Below are 23,388 nucleotides of genomic sequence, written 5' to 3'. Positions count from 1 at the left end.
AACTGCAGATATACTTAGTCAAAACAAATGGCTGAGAGGTTGAAGTGCAAATAACTATACTGGTTAGGAAACATGATTAGCCTGGCTTTGTTTCATTGTCTTTACTCTATATTTTGATGTTATTTAAATATTCACTTAATTTAAAGGGGATTGTGAACAAGAATATGTGACAGTGTTTATGAAATGATGTCATTTAGGCAAAGAAACCCTTATTGTGTTACTTATTTTATTTAGCACATAAACATCTATAGCAAACCATATTAAACCATATTAGCAACCCAAAGCATTTACAACTGCAAGTCAAACCAGAAATAAACATACGTGACTGTAGTCCCAATCTGAGCTCAATGACAGTTACAGAATATCTAAACCTAAAGGGAAATAAGTGCACTTTACAGATATTCTACAGCCTAGATAGTATGAAAATGTCACATTTTTTATTTGAAATTGATTGGAAACGTTTTGCCAGAATCAACAAAAATGAACAGGAAAAACCTTGCAGTGTGAAAACGAACTGGGAGATTCCAAGAATAAAAGTGAAATGTGAAGCAAGTGTGTGTGTGTGTGTGTGTGTGTGTGTGTGTGTGTGTGTGTGTGTGTGTGTGTGTGTGTGTGTGTGTGTGTGTACACCAGTACTCTGTTTAAAATAGCAGGATGAAATCAAAAAAAAGTTTAAAAGTTAAAAAAAGCAGTTTAAAGTTTTTATTTAAACTGCACATTTACTTGGTTGAAACTTTCCAGAGGGAAAGAGATAAGATAAAAGACAATCACAAACACAAAGAAATAATGTACAGATAAACCTAACTATACACAATCTCGTTAACCCAGAGTGAGGCAAAGGAGAGAAAAATTTAGATTCCTTGGGACACACACCATGAGGCTAGAGTTCGTGAAACACAAACAGAGATATTTACAGACCCGCCAATACTTACAGCAGTATTCACATACAATGTGACAGACTCTGTGACTTCCACTGTTTCCAGTCAGTTTTAAGCCATTGCCAGTGCTTTAAGTTTCAGTGTTAATCTTGTCGGACTGATGACAGATACAACATAAAGATACTATGTGTGATAAGGTTAAGGTACAGATATAAAGCTTAGAATTAGTTCTGGGATGCCAGAATTTAGGATTAAAGTCTTGAATTGTCGTGGAACTTTATCTGTTCAAAACCTCAATCAAATCCTAGCTTTCACCAAACTACATGTAGCACTGCACAGATTCAAAGCATCAGGCGCTGTTGTCAACAAATGCACCTATTGTTCTCAACAGCTGCTGGCAAGGTAGCAACACCACTACAGCACTAAAGACGACATTTGCTGCACATCAAAGGACACATGCTATTACATGCAATCCAGGATTTTACAGGCAATAAACAAAGTGTTAGTATCAGGTACCTGAGAAGGAGTAGAGCTGTACTTTACTTTGAGGACACCTCCAGTCGTATTTTGATTTCTGTCATACAAGTGTTTAACTGTTTATTGTGGGATAGTAAAACATTTGTCCAAAGGGAAATTTACCAATTTGGTGGTCATAAGGGAAGCTTGACTTAATATGCAAACACTAATAGGGGCAAGGGTTTATATCAAAATGTGCCCATGGCTCATTTTATGACAATTTAATGGTCTCTTCTTGGCCAATACACAACAATTTAGAGCCAATCATCACCACAGATCCACAGATTATCATGTTGAGCAAACCCCCAGCCAATTACATTGTGGAACTGAAGGCATTTATTTCTCCTTTCTTATTTATAACATATTTTCTTTTCCTGTTGGTGCCTTTGTGAGTGGTCCTTAAAAAAACAGCTTATGGCTATTAAACGATTATTTGGAAGTGAACACCATCTGCACTTTGCACTGATGATCTGAAAATCTCCCCTTTTAAAAGCCTGGTTCTTAAAATTAGCTAAACTCTGGCTTAAACATTCTTTTATATTTGATGAAAACTAAATATTCCTTTGATAAAAAGAATATTTAACGAATTCTCCAGATGAAAAGGATGAATGAATGATGGAATGAAGTTAGTGATGTTTTTGTAAATATATAAAACCCTTAATGTCACATTCCTATTTTACAAAGTAGCAGGCATACTGTCACAATAAATTGTCACAAAAACTGAACTAAAGTACCCTGAATCTTCTATGCATTCAGTGTTCAATAATGTGGAGTATAAAAGTGCTAAATATATTCTTGAAAGAAAAACAGTGCAGCATGTACAACACACAACTGATGATTTTAAACGGACTGCTGCCTCTTAAAATTGACTCCTTTAGTTACTTTATATTCTGCATTTTGTTACCTTTTAGTAGTTTTTTGTCACAATAATAGAGGATTGACTAAATATGACCCAGAACGCTTACTATGGAGATTATAATACATAAGCAGTATATGGCCGTGCAGTTATAATGGAGGAAGCAGAAATCCATTTGGAGTATGGTAAAAGGACAAAGTATTCTCACTGGAGAAGGAGCATGCTGGACATTAACATGAGGAGGGAGGTGAACAGCTGAATCACCCCGTAGCTCGGAGGGCTGCTGCCTCTTGGCTCGAGTTGTTGTTCAGCTTTTCGTTCCTGCAGAAAACTCTCAGAGTAGACCATGTACTGCTCAACACAGCGCCGGGACTTCAATTGCTCAATTAGGGCTGGGTATCCAATCTCTTCTATGCCGACGGTGTCATCATTATCACCTCCACCCTGACTTTTAGGCGCGGTAGAGCTGCTCCCCTGGTCTTTCAGAAGGTCAGTCCTATTCATACAGCGTTCCATGAACTTGTCATAAGTTTCTGCTCGTGGCGGAGGCTTGTAGACGTAATCACGGCCATAGTCTTTTTCATCTGTAGATTGGGTGCCATAACGGCGGTACATGTAGTTGTTGTAGTATTGCTCTTCTTCAGGGTTGCGGAAATTAAAGTGTGGTCGAGGGAAGCGCCCTAGTCCATATCCAACGGCCATTCCAGCCACAGCACCAACGCCTGCTGCCAACATGGCTTTTTTGGCAAAACCTGAAGACTGGGGCTGGTAACCCATACCCTGTACAGAACGAGAGAATGGAGACCCTCCCATCCCTGTGCCGCCGCCATATCCTCCTCCTCCATATCCTCCTCCTCCATAGCGGGGACTAAGGATCTTATTATTTGGGTTCCAGTTGGTGTAACCACCAACCCCCCCACCAGGGTAACCACCAGCCCCCCCACCGGGGTAACCACCAACTCCCCCACCAGGATAACCCCCTGGATAGGCACCAGGCTGACCCCAACCCTGTCCTGTATTTCCTCCTCTGACTGGGTAGCCTCCTGCAGCTGGGTAGCCACCTGCAGCTGGGTAGCCTCCTGCAGCTGGGTAGCCTCCTGCAGCTGGGTAGCCTCCTGCAGCTGGGTACTGGTTAGGATATCCTCCTGGGTTGCCAGCTCTGCCTGGATATTGGTTGGGATAGCCACCTGCTGCTGGGTAGCCTCCTGCAGCAGGGTACTGGTTAGGTGGGTTGCCAGCTCTGCCTGGATATTGGTTGGGATAGCCACCTGCTGCTGGGTAGCCTCCTGCAACTGGATATCCACCTGCGGGGTTCTGGTTTGGATAACCTGCAGGATTGGCTCTGCCAGGATACTGGTTGGGGTTACTACCAGCTCCTGGATAACTTGGTGGATTTTGTCTGGGAATTCCTCCTGGATTAGTGTTGCCTACTCCTGGGTAACTTCCACCAGGAGGATAAGGATTGGGGTTTCGATTGGGACTCTGTGGCTGTCGGGGGTATCCTGGCTGAGAGGATGGTTTGGATTGTGTCCCACCCTTGTTGCTAGAAGATGACGTTTTCTTGCTGCTGCTGCTGCTTCTTTTAGCCAATGTTGATTCAGTGTTCAGTAGAAACCCAATAAGAAGGGACACAAGAGCCACCTCACACAACTTCCTCATCATGAACCTAAAGAGAAAAGTGTTCAAGGGAATGATCATGAAAAACAATCAAGCATTAGGCTAATGACTTGAAAAAAAATGGCCTAGCCTAGTGCTACCTTTTCATTTAGCAATGAGCAACATACGCAACAATGGATTATTATGTAACCATTTGTATTCTTATAGCTATGCCATAGCAAGAAACAGTCTTACTCAATCCAAAAAGAGAATCATAGTTAATAAAGTTTCGAAGATAGAGTAGGCCTACTCTCACCATTATTCTCTCATTTGGTTAATCTAACAAGAAATAGGCCTAAATAAATTAAATGATATAACGGTAGCATAACCAATATGAGTAAACGATGACCTGCTTTATTTTTATTTTTTAAATAAGCACTAATAATTGCACCATTATCGTCCTGCGCATTCGCTTGAATAGAACCACTAACGATCCATCATATTATAGGCTAACGTGCCGCTCTGATCTTTCGTCGAGCCTACCCATTAAGACTACATCATCATCATGGAGTAACGTTATAACGTTATAATTATTTCTTACCGTAAACTAATGTTGTATCTGTGATTTTAGATGATAATTCGGCGATAATGTGTTGTTGTCGTTGTCTTCTCTCCCTCTGTCGGCTCCGTTTTGGCTCTGGGTGGATTCTTTCTAGCTGGGGTACGCTCGTTTTGAGGCGCAGCTAGTACCCTGTAGCCTAGAATAGGGGTGGGAACTGTTTGCTGTGACGTCCATGCGGTGACCACCATGAAGCCAAAAACCACCAATAAAAACAAATATGTGATATTTTCAGATGTGTTTTACTTTAAGAAGCAAGTGCCCATGTTATCTCCTTACATACACCTACAGTCTCCGTATCTGTAAGATTGGGAATGATTGAGATTTCTCTCGGCACAGCTACCAGAAGACTTACAACTTTCAGACACGTTGCTCACGTCACATTCTCTCAGTTGGAGGCTGCGCAGTAAAGCTGGCCATCACCGGAAAAGTGCTTCTGTACACTGTCACTGTCTATCACTGCGGGCTGCGTTGTGTTTTTTTTTTTTTTTTTTATAAACTTTATTGAAGAATGTGGACATACAGTAGGAAGGAACGTCTTCTGTACATCTTAACAGTCTATGTTTTAAACGAGCCAGGGGGTTATTAAGGAAAACAAAACCAAAACAAAGCAAAAAAAAGAAAAAATTCATACAAATATTTTGTAAAGCTTACAAAGATCATATGATCTGACAGCTTTTTTGTTTGTACAGGTAGAAATGGAAAAAATGTATTGTTTAATATTGGCAGCCAGCTCAAAAAAGCTTGGCTTCTTTTTCAAAAACTTTGATTTATGTAAATAAAATTTGGTTAAAATAATTATCAAATTTATCACATAATACTCACAGTAAAGCTTTCTATCATATTGAATGAATCCAAACAATACATTTTCCCAAAGTAATGTGAATTGAGGGTAAATGTGAACAGCAATGAAATGTGATAATCTGATCCAAAGTCTCTTGGTATATTGGCAAGAACAAAATAAATGTACAAGGGTTTCATTTAGTTCTCCACAAAAAGAACAGCTGATATCAATGTCCTTTTTCATTTTCTGCAGATAATGATTAGTTGGGTAAAATCTGTGGAGCATTTTGAAAGAGATCTCTTTAATTTTGTTGGTTAAGAAGAACTTGTGTGGCAATAGCCAAACCTTTTCCCAACAAATATCCTCAACATATGAAGACCAGTACGATAAAGCAGCAGGCGTACTCTTAACGTCTTGTTGAAAGAGTTGACGAGTCGCCTTATTCTTACTTTGCGGGCTGCGTTGTCATTGGATGATGTCGGTGTGCCGTGACGTCATAGTGTAAACACCCGTATGTTCTCGCAGCTTTCTGTCTGGACCATGGACGTATTAAGAGAACGGTCCGCACCGGTGCACAGCACACAGTGGAAACATGTCGGGAAGGAGAGAGCCCAGCGGAGGAACTTCGTTTATTAAATGTACACTTCAGACATAAAGTGACCATTAATCAGTCCGTGCGCACGGTGGCGTTTTAGCCGAGTTAGCAACTGCTGGGGCCACGTTACTATTTCACGGGAGCGGACCATTCGGGAGCGAATGGACGGATAAAGACAGACAGCCGGGGATTGATCAGAAGAAAGTAGGAAGGCGGCAGAGGGGTCGGGTAGAGAGAGGGGAGACAGCGTGTGCGTGCTCACAAGACGGGGTAGCTGCTTGCTAGGGGATGTTATCCGTACTGTCTTATGGCAGACTGGTAGCCAGGGCTGTCCTGGGCGGACTCTCTCAGACGGACGGTCGGGACTACAGCCTGATCACCGCCAGTTATGGCTTCGGTAAAGACTTTCGCAAAGGGATCCTGAAGAAAGGGATGTGCTACGGAGATGACGCCTGCTTCATTGCGCGGAACAGGAACGCCGATGTTTTGGGTAAGCTCTCCGGCATAAAAGCACTGTAACTGCCTTGCAGATGCATGCTAGTTTATGTTATGTTCTCTGTTCAGGTGACCTTCAGTTCAGGCTAGCCTGCACGTGCACCGATCCCTTGGATGAAAACACAACAGCAGCCACCCCTCCAAAAACAGAGCCATAACTTCTTTCCCCTTGTCGACGTTATCTTGGTCGTGTTGAGCTTATTTCAAATGTTTACAGAAGATAAATGCAGTTGCAATCGTGACATTTTATGCACGAACTGCGATTATATGCCTTTAGCGGGTATTTAATTTTTAGGTGAAACCCCGGGTGACCTTTCACCTAGATGAGCCCCAACTGAGGAATACACAGCGGTAATGTAAAATATTAAACACATCAAATTAGGATGCATATATAAGCTTCATTAAAGTTGGACAGGGCTGAAAAAGTTCTTATTACATCGTCTCAGACTTAACACTACAATGTCTTGCAAAGGTCAGAATGGTTGAGCGTGGAGGCAGCCATGTTGCTAATAGCGTCATTAGCCTGCTAGCTTAGCCAATAGCTTATCTAAGTGTTGCTTTGTCCGCATCGCCCTGTTGACATACTAGACTAACCACGTGGCTTGGTCGACACATAGCACGCTGTGTCTTGTAGTTTTCAGGCAATGTGCAGTCATGGATGCTGGTCCTTCCAGTAGTGCAACGGGAAATTTCAGGGATTCCCAGAGTGTTTTTTGCGTGTAAATTTAGTTTCTTATTTATTGCTGACTTCCACCTGCAATACAAAGAGAAAACTAAACTAAAGTTGCATGGATGCGTATTGTTGTCATCAATACTGATGTTTTTACATACCATATTGTACAGTTGCGGTTTTAAAATTAGGGGTCCAGTTAAGTCATCCAATATCATCTTGGTGAATGTAGATTACTTTGTTAATTAAAAAATAGCTTGTTTTGTCTGAGCTAGATAGTTAAATATCACACAAGACAAAAGTAGCAAGTCTTAAATACGTTTATTTGCAAAGAAATGCATCAAATAATTATCAAAATAGTTGCTTATTTTTCTACTGTATTTTATTGTCGATTGACTAATTGATTAATCAACTAATCTTAAGCATTTGTACGCGGAGGGCTGAGCACCCAAAGAACGACAATTAGATTAAAATTGTTTTCCCCTTTGGTCCATCAGGTGTTGCAGATGGCGTTGGTGGTTGGCGTGACTATGGTGTCGACCCGTCTCAGTTCTCCGCCACGTTAATGAGAACCTGTGAGCGACTGGTGAAGGAGGGACGCTTTACTCCCAGTAGTCCAGTGGGTATCCTGACATCTGGCTACTATGAGCTTCTACAGAATAAAGTTCCCCTGCTAGGTGAGTACACAAAGATGCCAAAACATGCACAGAGGATACATTATAGTACACACAGACAGTGGTGGAGTGAGACCCTGCAGAAATCGCCAGGTCGCTGTTTCTCTGTCAGAACACAGCCTTAGAAGTTGAGACTCAGTGACCCTGTGGGGCTAAATGGTGTTAGAGTTCCAAAAAGGTCAAGAATACATCTGTAACTGACACTGCAGGAGGGTTGAACAGTTTTTTTTTAAAACCGTGCACATGTGACCAAGGTCACATTTCTTCTGAGACTCTGTATCCCTGACTTACAGCCAGCACGTACATACACTGAATATTAACCTCCTCCCCCCTTATCACGATGTCTGTCAAATGACTTGCTTTTATTTTGGGAATCTGTTATAAGGTCTATTCCTGACCTTCCCTGCTCAAGGTTACTTGCACTGTTGGCACCTAAAGCTGCACTCACGGGGGTTCAGGGACAGGCACGGTCCATGACCCTTGTATGTTTTCTCCCTTTTTCACTTGCAAATTGCATAATAATCTCAACCACCCACTGTGGAACCATGAAGTTGAATCTAATCTAATGAAATTTATGAGGAAGGCGCACACAAAGGCGGTGATGTATTGGTTGAACAGCATTCTACCCCTCTAGAAAAACAAATTCAGCCCGTGCTTACTTTCTGCCTGTCTATCCAAACTTGAAAAGATGTACGTTTGCATTTTCACAACTGAACTCAGTTTCTTTTTCACTGTTCGCTTGTCAAGTCTATCCATAACCTTATTGTTGACTTGCTCTCCTCATTTTGTAGGGAGCAGCACAGCCTGTATTGTGGTTCTGGATCGACGGAGTCACCGGCTACACACGTGTAACCTCGGTGACTCAGGTTTCCTTGTGGTTCGGGGAGGAGAGGTGGTTCATCGCTCAGACGAGCAACAGCACTATTTTAACACGCCCTTCCAGCTGTCAATCGCTCCTCCTGGAGCTGAAGGCGTGGTGCTCAGTGACAGGTCAGTAGCTCAGTGTTGGATACATCCTTGCAAGTCGTGTGAATGCAATTTAAAGAGAGATGTATTGTAGAGGCGATACTGGCAGCTTTACAGCATGCTTACTCTCTCATTGCCAGACCTTCCTCCACAGCGCTGCGGAGGAGGGTCTGGCTAGTCCACATAGCATTCCGGGATAGGAGAAAAATGTATTCTGGTTTATTGGAATTTCTTCATCCAATCACAATCGTCTTGGGTAGCGCTAAGCGGTGGACGGAGAAACGGTGCCTCTGCAAAATGGCCTTGGGAAGGAACTTTTGGTGAATCATATGCTCGTTCAAAAGTTGTTTTAGTCGTGCAACAGAGAAGTCAGATTGGCCAGATAGTCTAGCTAGCTATCTGGATTTACCCTGCAAAGATCTGAGGAGCAGTTAGCCATAGTCCCCATAAATCCACCAGGGTTTAGAATGCCAACAGAAAGAAAGCGCAAGGTGAGGGACATCTGGCTGAAAATTTGGGACGCTGGCGGAATTTCCAAAACAATCCAGGAAATAAAACGTTGTCCATATAGACTACAAAATGCTAAATAGGACATCTCTAATACAAGTGGATATAACAGTTAAATTGTTCTTTGTAAACTTCAGGGTTGTTGCTGAGCTACTTTCTAGTTCAGCAATTGCTTCCAAACAGTTGTTTAGATAAATGAAGGTAGAGCTGCAAAGATTAATCGATTAGTTGTCAACTATTAAATTAATTGGCAACTATTTTGATAATTGATCATTTTTCACCACTTTCTGGATCAAACAACCAATCGATTAATCGAGAAAATAATCAATTTTATTTTATTTATAGTATCAAATCATAACAGAGTTATCTCAAGACACTTTACAGATAGAGTAGGTCTAGACCACATTCTATAAATTCCAAAAACCCAACAATTCCAGTAATTCCCTCAAGAGCAAGCATTAGCAGTGGCTGTTGCAACTGTGGCGAGGAAAAACTCCCTTTTAGGAAGAAACCTCAGCAGACCCAGACTCTTGATAGGCGGTGTCTGACGGGGCTGGTTGGGGGTGTGATGAACAGTGTCACACAGAACAGAATCAACAGATTAATCGACTCTGAAAATAACTGGATCCATTAGTTGTAGCCCTGAATTGAGTCAAACTTGGATTTGTTAAATCTGCCACATCTTCTCCTGTTGGCAGCAAGCATAGTTGCAGTAGGGACTTCCAGACAGTGTTTGCAGAATAAACACGATCTGCTTCGGTGTCACACTCCTGGCCAAACTAGGCTACGCTGCCTAAGTACTTGATTATCTTTTCTTATATCGCCTTCATGGATATCCTCTTGTATCCTGTTCATAATTTGTGGTTTTGCTTTACATTTAAGTGATTTTAAAGGTAAACGCGGCGTCATCTATATTATCATCACAACTTATTAAAATACAACACCTATCGTCACACGTGATGGTGAACAGATGCACATAATTGAAGCGGACTAACACAGAGAGGATGTCAAATAATTCTTTACAGATGTTACCTTTTAAACATTTTGTGTTTTTTAGTGCCTGCAACTAGCACTAAGTAGTATCAAGAAATGTTATTCCAAACTGTTCCCCCATGACCTAAGACACACAATGCACAAGCATGAATACAGGCTTGCCCGGTTACCCAGATAAGATAAGTTAAGATAAAATAGACTTTATTAATCCCGCACTGGGGAAATTCCTGTGCTACAGCAGCTCAAAGAAAAAATGTGGTGTCACAACTTTATTCTGACAATGGCAGCCTTATTAACCAGGGATAAACCTTTCTGTAATCCATTTAGAGCACTCTCGAGGTCCTGTTTTTTGATTTCTTTGTTTCCCCCCCACTGGTTTAATTCTGTTCTTCTGATGTGAAATAAAGTTTAAGATTTTCGTTCCTTTTTTTAAGGTACATTTATAGCTCTGATGTGCGCCCTTAAAATAAAACCCTTCAAGACGAAGCAAATAAACGTAAGTCTCGGTATGACACATAGGGCAGGCTGCTTCCGAGTCAGCCATCGGATTAAACGCCCAGGCTGCGTCCACTGCCAAGATTTAGCAGAGTGACTTCTGACCTGCTAAATTCCATACTGGAAACTCAGCAGCTCAGGTGCCGCATGCTCCTGTTACACTTGTGACTGATCTTTCCGTGCCTGTCTCTGTTTCCTCTAGTCCTGAAGCAGCTGACAGCTCCTCCTTTGACGTGCAGCTCGGTGACATCATCTTGACGGCAACCGACGGCCTGTTTGACAACATGCCAGACTACATGATTCTTCAGGAGCTAAAAAAACTCAAGGTGTTGCTTTATTGAAGCTGCACACATACTGTAGCCAGTTGTATGTAAACATAAGTGCAGATTATTTTTACGTCTTTCAAATGTAATGCTGTTTACTTTCGATAATTTCAGACTACCAACTATGACAGCATCCTGCAGACTGCACAGAGTATTGCAAGACAAGCTCACGACCTTGCCTACGACCCCAATTATATGTCCCCTTTTGCACAGTTTGCGTGTGACAATGGTCTGAATGTAAGGGGTAAGTATACTGGGTTTCAGATGCTGTGTTCTCCCTTTTTTTTTAAACACCATGCTTTAAACAGCACATATACTTTTTTTATATACAAATTAGGGGATTGAACTGATAAGTGTTGGCCCAGTTCCTCACATCTTTGTGTCTTGTTCTGCAGGAGGGAAGCCAGATGATATCACGGTGCTGCTGTCCATTGTGGCTGAATATGCAGACTAAAAGTGTGTCAGAGAGAGTGTGTGTGTGTGTGTGTGTGTGTGTGTGTGTGTGTGTGTGTGTGTGTGTGTGTGTGTGTGTGTGTGTGTGTGTGTGTGTGTGTGTGTGTGTGTGTGTGTGTGTGTGTGTGTGTGTGTGTGTGTGTGTGTGTGTGGGTGTGTGTGGGGGGGTGGGTGGGGTGGGTGGGTGGGTGGGTGGGTGGGGGGTGGGTGTGTGCTTCTCTGGGGCTGATCCTCCCTTCCCCATCTGCCTGAGTCTTCCACCTGCAGCCTTCCCAAAAATGCATTGCATCCTGTGGGCTAACACTGGAGGCCCACCAACACAACACACACTCCTCGCTGCAAAACCGACTTCCACCCATGTACATTTTTTGTTTTCTTCCTCTGTTTTTGTTTTGGTGCTTGAACAGTTGAGGGGAAGCAGGCAGCTAGGACATTGTCATGTTGAGCGTGATGCAGAAGGGGTTGAGTACGACAGACTGAGGGATGCCTTTCAGTGTCTCATTGTATGGCATCAACACTTTTTTTTCTTTCTTTTTTTTTAATATATATAGGTGATGTGACCTAGAGACAGTTCAGAGCCTTCAGTCAAACAGTTTGGATTGACTTAGGGCTTTAAAACCTGGTAGCCCTTGTGTATAAAACGTGATATCATAAGAGGAGTATGCCATGGTTTTGGATTCTTGGGAGAGTAGTGATAGAGTTGACTATTGAACCCAGCTAGCTGTCTGTTGTTCCAGTTTTTAGTCTGTTCCTCGTTGTAAATGTGTTTGAACAAAGCATATAGATGGACTGAAGAAGCTGATGTTGGGAATGGATGGGTGTTATTAGAGAATGGGATTTAAGAATTGGGTTTGGGACTGTAAACGATCGAAGAGCTGACTAGTAATTGTGCAGATCAAAGAAACCTGTAAAGGGAAATCATAACACTTGTTAGAGCTTACATGTGAAGGTGAATCCGTTTTTGTCACTTGGCTGGAGGATCTGTTGGTGCACACATCCCAATAAGTTGTAAATACTTTTGTGTTTGTAGGGCTTCGTTTTGGCCTTTCTGTTGTCTCTTCATTGGTTGTTGGAGCAAAGAGCAATTTCGTTACTATTGTGGATGGTGTACACATGCAGTCATAAATATATTTTCTTGTATAGATGTTAATCTTGAAGTGAGCTGTATCAATCCCACACTTCCACTCGCAGAAATGAACAAGATCTTTGCTGAGATTGATCGCTGCAACAGTTGTGTGGTAGAGAGGATGTTAAAAATGTGCGAGTGTAGTATACATGAGAATTGGTTATTGGAATGCGTGGTGTTTTTAATGTTAATTATTTGTTATCTCACAAATCTAAAGCTAGCATCTGGGAATGCTTACAATTGCAATGATAGGTCAGGCATGAGTTTAAAGGAAAAGATGTATTTTTTTAAACGTTATTTAGTTTTAAAAGTAAGAATTTGAAATATTTGTGATGGATGACTTAACAAGTGTGTGTGTGTGTGTGTGTGTGTGTGTGTGTGTTTCTCAGTTCCTTATTTCCCTTTACATTTGTTTGCTGCTTCTCAGATGTCTGTGTATGACTTGACATGATTTATATGAACATAGTCTCTATGATTGTAAACGTGTGTGCTGCATCAAATTACATTAATCAAAGACATTGATAATACTGTTCTACTCATTGATAGTCTGTCCTTTTGTCTAACAGCTCATCCAAGTGGTTTGGACAATGTCTTTACAGTTTAAAGCAGGTGCACCAAAGACTGTCTTTGTGTATGTCATACACAACACGTTGTTAGAAACATCATACAGCAATACTGTAAATTGCTTGTGCTCTGAATCTTGTGTGATGGCCAGATGTTTTGGTGGAAATGTTCAAAGGGACATTAAAATGTCTTTTCTATGCCTAAAGTTGTTCTATCAAAGCAAAAGCTGTATTATATTCTTGGTTTAAGTTATATGTGACTGGTTGCAACACAGTATAAGACCGATTTATGAAACCAAAGAAGGAAAGCCATATAAAAACACATGATTAGGGCACTGCTCTGTAAGCCCTGCTGTTACGATAACATGGTGTTTCTTGCTCATACACATAATGGACACCATTATTTGAATATTATTTCTCCTACTGTCTGCACTGTTTTTCAGCATGGTTTCTGTCTCGGCTATTAGCATAATTTTATAAAGTCAGTATCACCCAGTTGTCATCTGTTCTTGTCCTGGTTGTGTATAAAGGTTCTGAACTTGTCTTCAAAGATAGTCAGATGTTACGTTACCCATATGCAGAAGGAGGGGTGGTGAGATAGTTAATGATGCTGTGAACTTGCAGTATGAGGGTGAGCACAGTTTCAGCCTTAACAAATAGCCAGACCTGTAATAAAGAGGCCTTTCCTGTCATTGCAAGCTTGTCTCATCTCGGTCATATTGCCCAGTGTTTGATGTAAATGACAGTCTGCCCCCGTCTTTCTCTTGTTCTCAAAGGTGCTTCTGCAGTCTGTATGGTATGATTGTCCTCTTTTCAGCAAGCAATGTTTGTGTGTATGAAAGATACAACTATGTCTACAGTGTAACAATGCAGGTATAATTTATGTAAATATGTTTTAAAATATGTACAATATTTAAATAAAGAATCCAGTATTTATACTAAATTCGCTTGAGTATTTTCATGAAGCAGTTTCATCTTCAGAAACAGACTTGCTGTTTACATGAGACATCCCATCTTGCAAAGTGATTGACAGCTTTAATAAAGCAGGTTGTGTTACAGTATACTCCAGTGTGGTTGAGAAAATATGAACTATTTTTATCAGCTGCATCCTCTATATCGGATAAATAAAATTTCTGTACTGACTGAACATTTACATTTTCTATGACGACTATGTTAGCTATTCTACTGTTGGTGCAAATATTGAAGCAGGTCAAAACAGCAGGTACATAATTATTTTATAACCATTATTAATAAGTGTAAAATTAGCTTAAAATCCACAATTTAATACATACCAATGACAAAGTGTATATATGCCCAGAAACATATGTATGCATGTATGTAAGTAAATAAGTCAAATTTATAAATGCAGGCCTTTTACACATTTTTACATTGTTGTATTTACCACTGGTAAACATGAAGTATATATAAAAGGTCAATTGCACCTGCTCTTCATCTCTTATTACTTATACAAGTTCATTGGTTAAAATCTATTATGTGATTAGCCTAACCATAGAAAGGAACTACTGCTGCATGAGATCTTTAGTACCCTAAAATCATAAAATAAAGTGAAGTGAAGTAAAGCCAAATTAATCTGACATCCAGAGTTGGAAAAAGTACATTTAAGTTAGACCACAAAAAAGCTATTTAAAGGTCCCATTATGTGGTGCTCTTTGGATGCTTTTATATAGACCTTAGTGGTCCCCTAATACTGTATCTGAAGTCTCTTTCCCGAAATCCAGCCTTGGTGCAGAATTACAGCCACTAGAGCCAGCCCCACAATGAGCTTTCCTTATGACGTGCCATTTCTGTGTCTGTAGGGGGGGAGGTGGAGGCGGGGGTGTGGCCTTGACCAACTGCCACTTTGCTCGTTTGAAAGCCATGATGAGAGAGAGATCTCATGGGTAGGCCAAATGCTCTGGGCGGGAAAAGCAGAGAAAGATGAGGTAACCTTGCTCCTTATGACCTCATAAGGAGCTCGAAGATTCCAGATCTGCCCATCTGAGCTTTCATTTTCTCAAAGGCAGAACAGGATACCCAGGGCTCGGTTTACACCTATGACCATTTCTAACCACTGGGGGACCATAGGCAGGCTGGGGGAACGCATATTAATGTTAAAAAAAAAACTCATAAAGTGAAATTTTCATGCCATGGGACCTTTAATAACAGGAGTAAATACTGTGATTTTCAGCAGTAGATGGCAGTGTAGAGTTATAGGATAGGATGCCATGTTACTAATCTGCTCCAGTTTCTCTTCCTGTAGCCAACAAGGAAACTAGAAAGAAGGACCAGTCATACGTCATTATAATCGTGCATTGGGGCGGGCATTGCAAGTCTCAATATAACCTATCATCATAACCGTGTTGTTTCACATTTGAGTGAAAAATGCATCCACAAGCTAAAACAAAACTCATTATGTGACGTTGACTGATGTTTCTTTATATAAATATGTGCATTTGTTTTCCTTGTTATTCCTATTCATTACTTATGAGTTCCTTCTTTCTAGTTTCCTTGGTAGCCACCGGCTAACTACATTCTTGCTGACAGCAGAGATTCGGGCATAATACATAGATGTTTGTCAGCTGACATTTGTGTGATGCTAGCTTGTTAGCTTCGGAGTTAGCAGGAAGGATCCTGCACTCATTCCGCGTTTCTCGAACTAGCTGCGTTTGCTCTTTAATAGTTCAACCATTTCTTGTTTGACCTGAACATTGATTATGTGACCAAAGCGAGCAGGTTTAGTATGAAAGAAATGATCTAACTCCTTATAGGACTGGCGAGCTAGCAGCCAGGAATCAAATATTCCTGGCAACCGTAGCTAATTTAGCTGTGACCCATGTGACAGTTGTTATCTTTTATATATGCCATTGGTTGTTATTATACATCCATGATGACCGCAGGTTAACGTTAGCTAACCAACGGGCGTCTTCATGGAAAGCTTTACAGTGTTAGCTAGCTAAGCTTTCGAGATTGGTCGGAATGGTGAGTTATGTGAACTCCCTGTAGACTCGGAGCGGCTACTGCTGAGATAAATGTTGATTAAATGGCAACAATTGAGCAGGGCAATGGACTTGACTTGCGGAGCGGCACAGATAAGCTGACAGATAATGGGAAAGGCAGCTCACATGCATCCGACCCAGAGGTAAACGGTGTCCCCGGGGAGACTCAGGTGGATAAGTACGGATTCACAGGAGGAGCCCAGCAGCACACCGGAAAATTGTAAGTGGACCTTCATAAGGCTAAAGGTTTCCTAAAATATATGAATGAAGTGTTTTTCCACAGACTGCCCCACAGATTCAGATTTTTCTTCTGAACATAGGTAAAGGGGAACATAAAACGTTAAATCTCTTCTTCCTCCTTGGATTTCTGGAGTCATCAGTCTATGTAGCTAGAGATACCTGCTGTCATTTGAATGACTTTTCTATGTGGAAGAAGAAGAACAAAGAATAAGTAATTCAAGTAAATAGTTGGCTAATTACCATGATTTATAGCTGGATTTCTTGTCACCTGACCCTTCAAAGCGAAGTTATGTTGCTCGTGACCCATTGGCCTTATCACAGGTTAGAGCAAAAATAAACATGATGTCTTTATTTTCCTATTTCCAATTTTGTCAATGAATTTGTGGGGCCCCAAGTTGGGAACCACTGACAGACCACTGTTCTATAGTAGTCAGTATTCCTTGTTCCTTGCTCGTCGTCCGTCTGGCACCAAACAGAGAGACCACTTGTATGCTGGTCTCTTTCACGGACTTCTAGTATTGGGGGGGTTGAGCATTTGCTGTTGTGCCTCCTATAATTTCTTCTTTGTCATTTGGACCTTCATTATGTCCCAGTTTATGCACTATATCTGTGTTGCTTACATGGCTGAATTTCAACGGTGCCTTGGAAAATGTACAGCACTTTGGTGACGACTTGAAAAAGTGGCTCGCTTGACTTGATTTTGACCAAATGCTGACAATGGAAGAACTGAGCAAACCATGCAGCTTGGGCTCGTTGTCCGCCATAAGATATTTAGTGGTGTGTTCTAATTTAAAGACATGAAGGAAACCGTCCCAATCATTGCTCTTTAACTTTATTAGCCTAGTTCAGCCAAGTACCTGTGGTTTAGCTTTTCATGCAAAAGCATGTCAGTCAGCTCTTTCAATTCATTTGTTTAAATTTGTTTGCCAAAACGACCGCCATGTTGTTTGGTAGATCAGGACGGGAAAGTGTGTGCATAACAATATGACAGCTCTGATCTTCGAGAGGACTGAGTGAAGTGAGATATTGGTGTAGGAGGTCGTAGGAGCTCAACTGGGGGAACGTTCTCCCACAGCTTCCTGTTTTCCTTGTAACTCGCTGCCGATGGCAAGTGTTCTACTGCTTTGTCTGAGGTTAGGTTTCCTGTGTGGACAAGGAAGAGATGAGCCTCTGTCCCGCCCCCTCTGAAGACAGGTTTGACCTGTCATGAGTACAGGAAAGTGACACAGTACAGTAAAGCCATTGTTTATTTGTATGAAAGTAATTTGTTTGCTTTTATCAGTGACATTGTTTCCTATCATCACAGTGCTGAAGAAATCCCAATTGAGGTGCTGAGGCAGCGGGAGGCAAAATGGCTGGAGATGCTCAACAGCTGGGACAAGTGGATGGCCAAAAAACACAAGAAGGTGTGCTTTATACTTACTAAACTAAGTCTGACTTCACATCTTTCTTTCTTTGTAATGAAAATGTGCACTTTGCAGGAGTTCATCCAATATGCATAAACATGGTTGTTGTGGCATGGACTAAACAATATAAATGTGTATCAAAAACTGAACTCAGAAACCTGTGATCATTCCATCATCAGGCCAATTATTTTTATCTCTGATGAACAGTTGCCTGCCATGTTGCAGTCAGTGGCATGTTTGCTGCAGTATTTACTCTACTGTTGTCCAATGTCTGTGTTCCATTCGCCTGTTCTTCCTTTCTCTTGCTTTCTGCAGGCTCTTGAGTAACTGTGCATGTGTTGAATAACAGGTGAAAGAGCGCTGTCAGAAGGGGATCCCTCCATCCCTGCGTGGCCGGGCTTGGCTCTACCTCACCGGGGGCAAAGTGAGAAGGGAGCAAAACCAGGGCAAATTCCAGGTCAGTCGTATATATGTGATCCCTGCTGTCATCAAGCTATTTGACTTAAAAAACATACTTATTCATGTCTGGAACAAATCATACTCACTCAAAGTACTGAGGAGTGTTTTGCAAAATATGGATGCAAAATGAATAATATTTATTATCGTGTGCGTATACTTGTAATTCAAGTTTCTACATCCCTGACAACTAGTTTTAACAATAGTACACTAGTACCCAAACTCGTGGAGAGGGGCTGGACTCTTACAATCTTTGATTGCAATGTTGCAAAAGCTGACAAATTTCTGTTGTGTTTTTAGGAACTGGACAGTCAGCCAGGAGATCCTAAATGGATAGATATTATTGAGCGGGACCTCCATCGACAGTTCCCCTTCCATGAAATGTTTGCAGCGAGGGGAGGTCATGGGTAAGCACTGCCTTCTAAAGGCATGTCATGATGTCCATTGTTGTGTTAATGTGGTTGAACATAGTTTCTGAATATCATTTATATATGTTCATACATTCAGGCAGCAAGACCTGCTCCGCGTGTTGAAGGCATATACTCTGCATCGTCCGGAAGAGGGTTATTGTCAGGCTCAGGCTCCCATCGCTGCTGTACTCCTCATGCATATGCCAGCAGAGGTGAAAACGCACACTAACGATTCAACCAATTTTTTTTCATTTCACATTTTACCATACTAAATGCAGACCCTTGTTCCCTTTCTTTGTCCTAGGATGCATTCTGGGTTCTTGTCCAGATCTGTGAAAAATACCTTCCAGGATACTACAGTACAGGGCTGGTAAGGGTCCAGACAGAAACACTGTCATATCATTTTGAAAAGAGGACCTTAATATCATAAGAAGAGCTTGAGTACTACCTGTAACAGGATTACATATTAATAGTGTTCAGCATGTCAATTATTTTCTATCCAAACCCTATAAATATTGCTAAAATGAATCTATTGTGAGCAAAATAAACTGCTAATACTGTAGCAGTGCCCAAGAACACTGGCTTTCTGAAGACTGCATTTCTGCCACATTATAGGACGGAATCTCTGCATTCATTCATATTTTCCAGAAATGACACTGCCCAAGATGTATTGCCCACATAGATTCTCCCTCAGTATTTAAGCTTCTTGAAAGCATCGACTGATTTAACCGGCTAAACGGAAGTCAAAATTGACTAACGACCTAATAAATAGGAGGAGGTGACCAGACTACAAGGACGAGATAATCAGAAAATTAGATTAAGCAAAGAGAAAGTCAGTCTCTCTCTCTCTCTCTCTCTCTCTCTCTCTCTCTCTCCACTGACTGCTGTTTCATGTTGTCTCCACAGGAGGCGATCCAGCTGGACGGGGAGATCCTGTATGCTCTGCTGCGGCGGGTGTCTCCTGTGGCCCACCGTCACCTGAAGAAGCACAAGCTGGAGCCCATCCTGTACATGACCGAGTGGTACATGTGCGCCTTCTCTCGGACTCTGCCATGGGCCTCAGTGCTGCGTGTCTGGGACATGTTCCTTTGTGAGGGTGAGATGCCACACTTGTAAAACATTCACTGATATGTTATTGTACGGCACATACGGAACATATCCAAAGTGGTTTTCCCTGACCTGACAAGTCACCCTTACAGAGATTATGTCATGAATGAATGTATATTATAATGTGTTTCAAATAAATAGAAGTGAAAATATGACTTTTAGCTCATAGACAGCAGCTTTGTTTGATGTAGTACACTTGAGGATTGTTTTACAGGTAATCACCAGATTTAAATACACAATAGCAGTATTTATTTTCCTCCAGGCCCTGTCATGTGCTTATTATCCTCCTGTGTAATTTGACCTGTAAAACACCAGGAAAACTCAATCCAAGTGGCTACACCATAGTTATTTATCTAAATAACCACTTAAAGGGCTCATATTATGCTCATTTTCAGGTTCATAATTGTATTTAGAGCTTATATCAGAATAGGTTTACATGGTTTAATTTTTTTTAAAACACCATATATTTGTTGTACTGCACATTGCTGCAGCTCCTCTTTTCACCCTGTGTGTTGAGCTCTCCGTTTTAGCTACTGAGTGAGGCATCTCACTTGTGTTTTATCTTTGTTGGGAGTCGCACATGCTAGCCAGGTAGAAGCAGAGTATTAGGGTGTGCCACGCTAGCAGCTGGGGGGGCATTATAACGTGTGTTACAAAGTGACTCACATTCGTCACAGAAGTAAAGGCTGGACTACAACAGGACAGTTTGGAGCAGTTTGTGACCAGTGTTTTCTGTTGGAGATGGTAAATCCCTTTGGGGTGGACTTAGGGCTTTTTCACTTTGTAAACCTATAACGTGCCCAAAAAGACATATAACACAATAAAGGAAAGGGGGAAAAAGCCAAAAAGCATAATTTGAGCACTTTAAATGACTTGGTCTCCAGCAGTTATGTGCTCTCAGATAGTCTATCTATTGAAAGTGTCGATTGCTGCTCTAGCTGCATGTTGTCTTGTGTGATGCTGTTCTCAGGAGTAAAGATCCTCTTTCGAGTGGGCCTGGTTCTCCTGAAATGCATGTTGGGATCCCAAGAGAAACTGAAGGCCTGTCAAGGTCTCTATGAAACAATGGAGCTGCTCCGAGCTATACAGCCACAGTACATGCAAGAAGTCTTCCTGGTGCACGAGGTACAGTTAAACTCTGTCTAGTCTTTGTTATCCATTTTATTGTTTTGACCTAGCACCTGCTACTGCACACACTTCGTCTTTCTCTTTGACTTTGCCCTCCTCTGGTTGCAACAGCGATATAAAAAGACTTAACTTGTAATGTGCTGTAGTACTTGAACCATTAAACCCAGGCATTACTCACATGTGATTTACGTTTATTCTCCACTTGCGTTTCAGATTATTGAGTTAATGGTGTCTGAGAAAGACATTGAGAAGGAACACCATGCTCAGCTGCGGCGCTGGAAGGAGACCCATGGAGATCTACACTGCAAGTCTCCTCCCAGGATGCACGGCGCTAAGGCCATCATGACTGCTGAGCCGCCCAGTCATCAGGACCTGAGACAGAGACCCACCATTATTGTGGAATCTCCCTTGGCACACAAGACAGTTGGGAAGAGAGAAGAGGATGCCAAAGAAAGTGTAAAGACTGAAGAGGAAAAACAGAAGAAAACAATCCCACTGCCACAGGAGACTGTTATTCCTTACCGCCCTCCCACTGACCCCTCACCTCTCCTCAAACACTTGACTGTACAAGGGTCCAAAGAGAGTCTGAGCAGTGCAGACCATGACACTTACCTGTAGCAAGGTAAGTATCACCAGTTTACTAACATAAATCATTCCATACAGCCTTTGCTAACTTACTAACGCTCACAGTTTTCAGTCAAAGTTCTCACATGTCGCAGTGACACGAGAAACCTTTCCATGACTTATTTTATCTGTGGTAGTCATGACTGTGACAGCTTTTTATTAAAATGGTTATTTTTACAATCAAGAAAAAAGTTAGCGTGTTTTCAAAGCTGGCAAAAATGCCATTGCTCAGACTGCTAAGCAGTCACTGTAATGCTGAATACATTTTTGCTGTCATTTCATTTATACAGGTTTCTATTTACTCTACTTTACTCTACTAACTTTAATAAGTTGTCATTAAAATTTAGCATAAAAGTGTATGGAACTCAGAAGTGTGTAATTGTCAGGGAGCAACAACAGATAGCGACTATGTGCCCTGTGCACACGTGTCTATGAGGTTTTATCCTGTGGATCTATTAGCTTCATATGACTGAACATGTAGAGATATACCCTCACTAACTCACTGTTAACAGCTACTGCTGCTATTTACCTCCTTGAATTTTAAATGTACCTCCTAGATTTTTTCTTTTGTTATAAATGAAGTCGGATTTTGTCTTGATTGATGAGGTCTTTTCTAGAGCACTTTGCCTTTTATAGTCTTCCTCCTTTGGCTATGTTAGTCACTACGTTGCCAGCGCAGAGATGCGTTTTTACCCTGCTTTGATAGACTCGCACAAATTTGCAGACACACAGTTAATCAGTGTGTCTGTCATCCAGGAGTTTGTCTTTCTGTTGTTGAACACTAGAGGGCATCCTGAGATTATCTCACAGCCGCAGCAGTGACCAGCAGTCGTCTGTGTGACGGACATAATGAAGGAAGAAGTGTGCAGGGACATTTTGTGCCACTAAGCCAAAGATTTGTAATGCATATTTTTAAGATATATGTTGTCCGAGCAGTTTATTCAATCATATTGTTATACAGTATTAGGGATAGGATTGGGTTTATATCAATGTTGTGAATGGGATATGGCAAAATGCCATTTTAAAGAACACTAATATAAAGCTGTTTTTTTTTTTTTACAATCATACTTAGTGCATCCCTTAGGCTTAGATATATTTTACTATAAAAGAAAAATATGGCATTAGGAGTTTTTTTTAAACCAGGAAATTCCACTCAAATGTGCTGAAGTATCTAGTATTCTTTGTTGACAAAACTGCTTTGAACAACCTTTTAAAAGAATACAAAACCAAAAAGACTAATCATGAAGTCCAAGTAATGTACACATATAATCTTCAGAAGTTCTTTTCTAATGGCATTATTTAGATAAAAAGATATTAAAAGTCAAAAGAGCCATAAACCTTTGATAATGACTGAACGGTATGTTAAAACTAATTTTATCTGAGATGTTCCAATGAAGAAATTGTTTGTTTGAAAAACTCAACATTTAACTCCCAGTCCAGGAAATTCCTTTATCAGCAGTTACATGTGTAACAGTAACTCTGATTAGTTGCTAGGGGTGTGCAAAAAAATCGATTCACATTCGAATCGCGATTCAAGCTCTACCGATTCAAAATCAAATTCATAGAATTCAAAAAATCGATTCATATTTTTGAAATTGTATGTCTACTGCAATCACATGGGAAAGGTAACTACATTTACATACTGTGAATCGTTTTTAAATCGAGAATCGTTTTTGAATCGAAAATCTATTTTTAATTGAATGTTGAGCCTGAAAATCTATATTGTATTGAATCGTGACATTTTGTGAATCGTTCATTAGCTGCTGTCAGGGTTTTTATAATGGAAAATGGTTGTGGGTCTATGTTGATTTCAAACACTGTGGAGATTTTAGTATAGTTTAGAACACAGATCACATTTAACCAACATGCAGTTCATCAGTTGAGTTTCCAGCGGAGCTTTCTATACTGTATA

The 23,388-nt window shown here is 41.1% G+C and overlaps 3 protein-coding genes across 4 annotated transcripts; 2 read left to right on the top strand and 1 right to left on the bottom strand.

Moving 5' to 3' along the window:
- Nucleotides 1–206: 206 nt before the first annotated feature.
- Nucleotides 207–4,785, bottom strand: LOC114570732 (prisilkin-39-like). Of its 2 annotated transcripts, XM_028601230.1 has the most exons (3): nucleotides 4,448–4,785; nucleotides 3,534–3,916; nucleotides 207–3,452 (listed from the first exon to the last, which is right to left on the bottom strand). In XM_028601230.1, the coding sequence occupies exons 2-3, from the start codon at nucleotides 3,910–3,912 to the stop codon at nucleotides 2,455–2,457; spliced, it is 1,377 nt and encodes a 458-aa protein (XP_028457031.1). In that variant the 5' UTR covers nucleotides 3,913–3,916; nucleotides 4,448–4,785; the 3' UTR covers nucleotides 207–2,454. The 2 variants fall into 2 exon arrangements, with proteins under 2 accessions (XP_028457031.1, XP_028457030.1); XM_028601229.1 differs by having other exon boundaries at nucleotides 207–3,916; nucleotides 4,448–4,784.
- Nucleotides 4,786–5,737: 952 nt separating this feature from the next.
- LOC114571124 (protein phosphatase PTC7 homolog) lies at nucleotides 5,738–11,474 on the top strand. Its single transcript, XM_028601936.1, has 6 exons — nucleotides 5,738–6,334; nucleotides 7,507–7,686; nucleotides 8,475–8,673; nucleotides 10,847–10,970; nucleotides 11,082–11,211; nucleotides 11,363–11,474. The coding sequence occupies exons 1-6, from the start codon at nucleotides 6,133–6,135 to the stop codon at nucleotides 11,419–11,421; spliced, it is 894 nt and encodes a 297-aa protein (XP_028457737.1). The 5' UTR covers nucleotides 5,738–6,132; the 3' UTR covers nucleotides 11,422–11,474.
- A 3,966-nt stretch (nucleotides 11,475–15,440) lies between these two features.
- LOC114571181 (TBC1 domain family member 10A-like) lies at nucleotides 15,441–23,019 on the top strand. Its single transcript, XM_028602025.1, has 9 exons — nucleotides 15,441–16,325; nucleotides 17,652–17,751; nucleotides 18,101–18,208; nucleotides 18,508–18,614; nucleotides 18,715–18,829; nucleotides 18,922–18,987; nucleotides 19,524–19,713; nucleotides 20,695–20,849; nucleotides 21,066–23,019. Exons 1-9 carry the CDS (start codon nucleotides 16,150–16,152, stop codon nucleotides 21,468–21,470), a joined length of 1,422 nt encoding a protein of 473 aa, XP_028457826.1. The 5' UTR covers nucleotides 15,441–16,149; the 3' UTR covers nucleotides 21,471–23,019.
- The last annotated feature ends 369 nt before the right edge of the window (nucleotides 23,020–23,388 follow it).

Source organism: Perca flavescens, chromosome 16 (assembly GCF_004354835.1).
Source record: "Perca flavescens isolate YP-PL-M2 chromosome 16, PFLA_1.0, whole genome shotgun sequence".
NCBI classification, from domain to species: Eukaryota; Metazoa; Chordata; class Actinopteri; order Perciformes; family Percidae; genus Perca; species Perca flavescens.
The sequence above is the reverse complement of the archived record's forward strand: the minus strand, read 5'-3'. Positions and strand labels throughout refer to the sequence as shown.

What these genes read in the sequence shown, in the direction of transcription:
- LOC114570732 (XM_028601229.1), bottom strand. Translation starts at nt 3,912, where the DNA reads ATGATGAGGAAGTTGTGTGAGGTGGCTCTTGTGTCCCTTCTTATTGGG.
- LOC114571124 (XM_028601936.1), top strand. Translation starts at nt 6,133, where the DNA reads ATGTTATCCGTACTGTCTTATGGCAGACTGGTAGCCAGGGCTGTCCTG. An exon ending in GAATAAAGTTCCCCTGCTAG is followed by an intron (nt 7,687 to 8,474) that starts GTGAGTACACAA and finishes CTCATTTTGTAG; the next exon opens with GGAGCAGCACAGCCTGTATT. An exon ending in GGCGTGGTGCTCAGTGACAG is followed by an intron (nt 8,674 to 10,846) that starts GTCAGTAGCTCA and finishes TGTTTCCTCTAG; the next exon opens with TCCTGAAGCAGCTGACAGCT.
- LOC114571181 (XM_028602025.1), top strand. Translation starts at nt 16,150, where the DNA reads ATGGCAACAATTGAGCAGGGCAATGGACTTGACTTGCGGAGCGGCACA. An exon ending in CAGCAGCACACCGGAAAATT is followed by an intron (nt 16,326 to 17,651) that starts GTAAGTGGACCT and finishes CTATCATCACAG; the next exon opens with TGCTGAAGAAATCCCAATTG. An exon ending in GGACATGTTCCTTTGTGAGG is followed by an intron (nt 19,714 to 20,694) that starts GTGAGATGCCAC and finishes TGCTGTTCTCAG; the next exon opens with GAGTAAAGATCCTCTTTCGA.